Raw genomic sequence first — 7,143 nt, 5'->3', positions numbered from 1 at the left:
CTGGAGGGCCATCTCTTGTGATGCTTTGATTTGGCCTGCCTGCCTGGCAGAAGGGGGTGAGACTGGATGGCCCTGAGCAGCCCCTTCCTACTCTAGGCTTCTGGATTTCTGTCCTTTGACAGTGAAGCAGGCTCTCTCTTCTTTGCAAGGCCTCTCTCAGGGGTGCTTGAGTTGCGTCTCCCTGGCTGGCAGAAGCCGGTTAGACTGGATGACTCCTGTGGTCTCTCCCCCCAACAACCTCAGGAGGGCTGCAGGATGCCCACCACTGCCTTGAAACCTGATGTGGAGAGAGTCTCTGTAAAAGCTCCTCTGCACCAGCTCAGAGGCTTTTGTATCTGAGCTGCATTGGCCTGGGTTCAAGGCCTGGCTTGAAACACCGAAGCCTGGGGCCTCATGGGCAAGTTGAGGGGAGATGCTGTGCCAGGTGCTGGAGAGGGCAGCCAGCCTGGATGACACATTTAGGGGCTTCTCCTGACGGTTGTCTGCTTTCCCTCCAGCAGGCCTCATCTCCTGGAATCCTTGGCCAGGGCAGGCCTGCTCTGTGTGCCAGTGCTTGGCCGGTGTTCCCTTTAAGGAGGCAGACACATGACTCCCGGCAGCAGTGGCTGATGCTGTTGTTGTTGCCGGTGGTGCCCTCCCTGGTGACGCGGAGGGAGGAGCTGCCTGCCTGCCTGCCAGCCGCCAGAGCATCCAAATTGTGCTCCTTCCCCTTCGGCTGGCATCCTCTGCACATGGCCAGAGCGCAAGCCGGCAGCATCCCCAGCATCCCAGCCAGAGGACCAGCCAGGACCCCAAGCCAGAGGAGGAGGAGGAGGAGGAGGAGGCCTCTGACCCTGTCTGCTCAGCCAGACAGGATGGGCCCAGTAGTCCTCTGACAGCCACTTGCCCCATCTCTCCTCTCTCTGCCACAACTAAGGCAGAGGGGCTGCCATGCCAGCCAGCTTTTTTGAGCTCCTAAGCCGCCTAAGGATTTCAGAGTCTGTCAACAAAGCCCACCAAAACCGCCCCAAGGATTCTTTGCATCCAGCTGGAAATCCGATCCCCGTGAGTCACAGGGAGTGACAGTTGGCAAGGGTACAGCCGGAGGAGAAGTAGCCCTTGAGCGGGCAGAAGCCATTCTGGAAGAGGAGAAGGCAGGATTGCGCCTTGCCACTCTGCCTGGCCTGGGCCTTGTTGGGATCTTCAAAGGCCAAGAGACTGGGCCCTGCCTCTGCCAGGCTGCCCTCCCCGATGTGCCTGCCCTCTCTGAGGAGAAATGCCGCTGGAATGACCTCGGCTGATGGAGGAGGAGGCCCGCTCTCTCCTTGGAAGCTGGATCCAGGCCCGGGTGGAGGGCCGAGGCCCTTGGCCCGCTCTCTGCCCATGTTGCCCCTCGTGGCCACCGTCTTGGTCTGGCTGGCCACGGGGACCACCATGTCCAGCCTCAACAAGTGGATTTTTGCCATCCACAACTTCCGCTTCCCGGTGCTGCTCTCCTCCCTCCATATGCTGACGGCCGTGGCAGTGGGCAACCCCTTGGCCAAGCTCCGGCCTGGCGGGAATGGCAGCCCTACCCTCAGCCCAAGCGCCAAGGCTCGGGTCTTTCTGCTGAGCCTGACCTTTTGTGCCAGCGTGGCCTTTGGCAACCTGGGCCTCAACTACGTCCAGCTGGACTTTGCCCAGATGGTCTACACCACCACCCCGCTCTTCACCCTCACCCTCTCCAAGCTCCTCCTGCGGAAAGGCCACCATCCCCTCCAATATGCCGCCATGGGGCCCATCTGCCTGGGTGCCTCCCTCACCATCATCGGGGAGGTCCACTTCGACCAGGCCGGGTGCTGCTTCCTCTTTGCCGCCACTTTCCTCCGGGGACTGAAATCCATCCAGCAAAGTAAGAGCCTTCTGGGGCTGTGGGCATGCATGGCACACTATTGCAAATACGTTTTTGAGACGGGATGCATTTCGCTGCCTGAAGATCTGTAACGTGTGGTTTCCGAAACCAAGTTTGTAGTCCTTAGGATTGCAGAAAGAGGTTCAAAAGTGTGTGGGCATCTCTGGTCCAAAACGCAATGCAAAAATAATCCAGTTTGAGACCACTTGAACTGCCCTGGCTCAGTGCTAGGCAATCCTGGGAATTGTAGCTTGCTGTGGCACCAGAGCTCTCTTGACAAAGAAGACCAAATGTCTCACAATAAGCTACAACTCCCAGGATTCCATAGCATGGAGCCAAGGCAGCGAAAGTGAGGTCAAACCAGATTTAAGACATGGCTAGGATCTCTCTCCTTGATGCAAATTCACAGATGCACTTCCTTATTACTGTTCTCCCTGCAAGATGCTCCAAAATTGCAAATTGCTGTTGACTTTTGGATGAGGGAATGGCAGAAACTTTATGAGGGCTGAATCGTTTTTCTCCCACAGCCTCGTCTTTGCTTTAATCTTGACACAGATTCAGTGTGAAAAGAAACTTACTGCAAGCACTCTGCTTCCTAAACTGTCTTGATGGTTGTTAGCAGTCAAGGGCCTAGTCCTCCCAGAGCTTGCATCCACATTGCAGAAATACTCCAGTTTCAGCCCACTTTAACTGCCATGGCTCAAAGCATGGAATTCTGGGAATGGTAGTATTTTTTTTGTGGGGAGAACTGCTGTGGCTGAAAGTTGGGGTGTAGAAGGTAAGGGAGGATTGGTGCCCTTGTCTGGCGTTGAGGTGCTTTATGGTAACTCATCCTGCTTCACAGCCTACAGTCTGCCTGCTGTGTCCATGGATTCCCCCCCCCCCCCATGGGTTCAAGCATCCACAGTTTTAAAATATTTTTTAAATGTTTGGATTCCAAAAAGAAACCTCGATTTTGTGATTTTATATAAGTGACACCATCCATTGTGCCATTGCGTTTAATGGGACTTGAGCATCCACAGATTTAGTTATCCATGGGGGGGGGGGTCCTGGAACCAAACCCCAGTGGATACCAAGGGCCCTCTGTGTGTAGGATTAAGGTTGAGGCAGCCCTGTCCTGTAAAACAGTTGGCAACTCTGGTGGTTATGCCATGCTGGCTGCCCCTGGCCTGCTCCCTCCATTGATGCCCCTTGTCTTTCTGCAGGTACCTTGCTGCAGGAGGAGCGCCTGGACTCCCTGACCCTGCTCTGCCTGACCTCTCTGCCCAGCTTCTACATCCTCTTTGCGGCGGCCCTGATGCTGGAGGTGGGTCCCGCCTGGGATGGCACCCTGGCCTATGGCAGCGGGCTCTGGGCCTGCATTTTGCTCAGCTGCCTGGGCTCGGTGCTCTACAACCTGGCCAGCTTCTCCATCATCTCGCTGACCTCAGCCCTGACTATCCATGTCCTTGGCAACTTCAACATCGTAGGCAACCTGCTCCTCTCGCATTTGCTCTTTGGGAGCCACCTGACGTTGCTGGGCTATGCGGGCATCGGCCTCACCCTTTCGGGGGTCTTCATGTACCATCACTGTGAACGCATAGTGGCCTTCTGGCAGGCCCGGGCCAGGCGGGCCAAAGAAGAATGAGACGGAAGAGGTGCCACTGTCTAACTTTGACAGCAGGACAGGCTTTTGGATTTGTTGGAGAGAAGAGAGTGGGGGACCATCGCCAGCTTGAGGGAGAGTCTGGAGATGGTGATCCTCCCCAAATAATAGCCTCAACTTGCCCCAAGCCATTGCACACACTTTCCACTGGAAATGGTTTTTAGCAACTAGGGGAAGTGGTTTTGAGGATTCCAGCAAGTTGGCGGGCTGCGTATTTGAATTCTCCATCACGTTGTTTTTTTTATTTCAAAAAATCCCACTCATAGAAAACCAGCCTGCCAGAGGAAGCGGGCTCTCTTCCTTTCCCTAATGTGCTAGTTGTCTCGATGAGGGGAGGCTTCCCCATCCAGCTTCAATGCTGGAAAGTCTTCAGCCATGCAGCCGGTGGGAAGGGATGGCAGCAATGTTCAGCAGCTTTCTCTCTGCCACCATCTGCCATTGCTGAGAAGTAAAGCAGGGTGAAAGATCTGGGAAGCAGGGGAGAAGAGGCATGTTTTGAGTCTGCTTCTGTGTCTTGGCCAAAGGGCTCTTCCCAGGGAGGGCCAGCTGCTCAGTCATGGCTGCCTAGTGTCTGCAGAGCTGGCCTCTGACTGCTTAGTAGGAGGCCTGGCACTAAGCTTGGACCTGGGACACGTGTTTTCTTTATTTTTTAAAAACAATAAGCAGGCATTGGATGTCCTGAATTGCACCTCCGATTTCTGCTAGCCACATAGCAGATGTGCCAACTCTTGTGTTGGATGGTCCCCTTTGGCCTCTGAGGCAACCTGAAGGCACTTTGTGGTGCTGAGACTCGCCAGATGATGTGGCACGCATTCCTTTCCCACCTTGCACTCCCCATTACCTCCCCATGAAAAGTATGGAACGCGCTGCATGGAGCAGCTCCAGGAGGAGAGCCTGCCCGGGTAGAAGAGAGGTGGCACAGTTAGGGTGGCACTTGGTTTCCCATCCCTAACTGCCGGCTAGTGGTGGAGTGGAGCAGAGTGCAGTTGGGTGGGTATATTTTCTTCTACTGCTACTACCCTCTGCTGGATGGAGTAAATTATGTGTGTGAGAGAGAGAGGGAGGGAGGGAGGGTGGGAGTGTGTAGATGTGTACAGAATCCTTGCTGGTCTTAGCTGGATCATGGATGGCCCATTGGGCCCATGCATCTTCCTTTACTCTGCTGGACAGAGGAGGGCATCCCCATGGGCACTGTGTGTTTGTGTGTGTGCGCTTGGGAATGAGAGTGAGAGAGGCCTGTCTTATTTTCCCACCCTGAGCAGAATACTCAAAGCACCTGCCTTTGGGGGCCTATTTGCTTTTGTGGATGGAGTCCCTCCTTGGAGGGACAGCATTCCTTAAGCATGGTCAGTATTAGCCTCCACAAGGCAATGGTTGGAGTCTTTGTAGGCATGCAGTGTGTGTGTGTGTGTGTGTGTGTGTGTGTAGGAGATATAATCCATTTTAAAAGAATAAGGGCTGATCTATACATGCAGAAACCATCATGTGGCACTAGCTGATCTGTTTCCCATGTTACATTTTTGGACATGGCACTCCATGCCTCCCACCATTGCAATGAGGGTTACTTGACATTCAGTGCTTCTGCATCTCACAGGTGGTGCCAGTGTCTCTGTCACTTGTTGTCAATGCTGTTGAATACCTGCATTTCTATGTAAAAAGAAATATAGTGACCGAATTGACCCATGCTCGCTCTTCCAGGATCAGTTTAGGGCAGGCTGAAGGCCTGTTTGCCAAATGCCAGTGTGGAAGTAAACTAATGACTAAGAGTGGCAGTATAATGCCAGGCCCAGGCGTCCAAGAACACTGAGCATGCCTGGTGACATGTTTTTTGCCAGTATATAAATTATTATTATTATTTAATAAGTCATCTGTGGTGGCTGGCATGAGGGTATGGACAGAATCAGTTAGACCTAGGGACTTCTTTCTTGTCATGGTTTGCGAGGAAGTTAGTGTAAGCCCCACTGAAATGAGAAGAGGGGCTGCTCAACAGTATGTGAGGATGTGCCTCACTTGTCTTAGGAAGCCTTCCATTTGTTTTCATCCACAAGATTTCTAGCATTGAGAATCGAGGCCTGTGCAACTTGCTCCCGGGTCCCTTGCTGTCCATAAAAGCACAAAGTATTAAGGGCCAGCGCGATGTAGTTGTTAGAGCCCCCAGTTTCCCAGAGCCTGCTTGAACAGAATGATCCTGGCCTCATAAACCGTGGTTGCAGATTCTCGTTAGTGCCCCGCTACCAAGCTGTCCTTTCCTGTTTCGTGCGTAACGGGAAATCAGAGTATTCTTTAGCCAGGGTCAGCGCACTGAAGGCAGAGGCCCAGTTTCAGAAATTGTGGTTTATGTTGATGTCAGAACCAAGAAGGTTGTTGTGAGGATTCAAAGGGCCGAGAATTGGCATGAGCTCCTTGGAAAGAAAGGTCGAATAAGCATGAAAGAAAAGCAGTTTGCACTGTGGGTGGTTTGGGGCCGAAGGAGTCGTTGCACCCTCCTTTGCCATCTGGGTGGTGGGCTGCAGTTTCTGCACTTTTGTGGTTGGGCTTTTCCAGGGCCACATCTCTCTGGTTTTGGACTCCTTTGGCGCCGCCACTCCAGCAGCGCACAGTCTTTTCCAGTCAGAGGATGTGTGGCTTCAGAGGATGTGCATTGCAAGTGCAATGCAAAGGGTGTGGATTTGTTTGGGAAGCTGCGTACTTCATGCTGTTGGAGAAGAGCGGCTCTGGAGGACAAGAGCACAAGGAGGAAGGACCAGCGTTTCCCATTGCCTTTGCCCTTCCAATAAAGCTCTATTTTGGTCTTAGCGGCCACCTGGTGTCCTTGAATGACCTCGGGAGGGATGGCGGGGAGGAAAGGCCAATGCAACGCAGTGCAGGGCAACGGCTGAGTAACCCTTTGCATGGGATGCGCTTCTGGAAACATCTGCTCTGGCATTATAGAAAAATGTGCAAGGGGTATGTGTGTGGTCCGAGGCAGGGAGGAAATAATGCCCATCACTCATGTGTTTTTTCCCCTGGCGTGGCGCACACATGTTGGCAAAGTGGTCTGGCCGGCCTTGCTATTTTAGTACATCCCAGCCAGTTGCCGTGGCGACCAATAGCCTGCTGCCGGTGCCTTTCCAGTGTCCCAGAGAAAACTCCAGCGCAGGCTTTTGGGCCTACCAGAGAGAAAGGCGGCGCATGCGGCAGCCCCGGTTCTTGATGGCATTTCCCTCATGCTTTGCCACAGCAGGGAGAAAGCCTTTGAGGCTGCCAACATGGCTAAAAAGCGACACTGAGGCCCTAAAAATAATCCTGGGGATTCCATCCTACATCAAGGGAACTCCCAATGGGATTGACTCTTCCATTTAAAAGTGATGAAGCATTCGGGCCAAAATTCATTGGGCCCAAACCGGAGAATGTCCCAGGCTGAAGTGTTTGGAAGCAGAAGTGTCTGGGATTTGGAAGACCTCTATTTGCACAGACATACATACTGAGACATTTTGGGAGATGGGAGCCAGGCCCAGACACAACATTCATGTATGTTCTCTACAAACCTGATACACATAGCTTGAAGGCAATTTTATACAATATTTGTAATAACTTTGTGCACACAACCAAATGGCTGTACGATGAACCGCCAGAAAACAAAAGGGTC

General features: G+C 53.0%; 1 protein-coding gene across 1 annotated transcript; it reads left to right on the top strand.

Moving 5' to 3' along the window:
• The first annotated feature begins 665 nt into the window (after positions 1 to 665).
• SLC35E4 (solute carrier family 35 member E4) lies at positions 666 to 4,573 on the top strand. Its single transcript, XM_042442082.1, has 2 exons — positions 666 to 1,870; positions 3,076 to 4,573. The coding sequence occupies exons 1-2, from the start codon at positions 1,231 to 1,233 to the stop codon at positions 3,495 to 3,497; spliced, it is 1,062 nt and encodes a 353-aa protein (XP_042298016.1). The 5' UTR covers positions 666 to 1,230; the 3' UTR covers positions 3,498 to 4,573.
• The last annotated feature ends 2,570 nt before the right edge of the window (positions 4,574 to 7,143 follow it).

Source organism: Sceloporus undulatus, chromosome 10 (genome assembly GCF_019175285.1).
Source record: "Sceloporus undulatus isolate JIND9_A2432 ecotype Alabama chromosome 10, SceUnd_v1.1, whole genome shotgun sequence".
NCBI lineage: Eukaryota > Metazoa > Chordata > Lepidosauria > Squamata > Phrynosomatidae > Sceloporus > Sceloporus undulatus.
The sequence above is the reverse complement of the archived record's forward strand: the minus strand, read 5'-3'. Positions and strand labels throughout refer to the sequence as shown.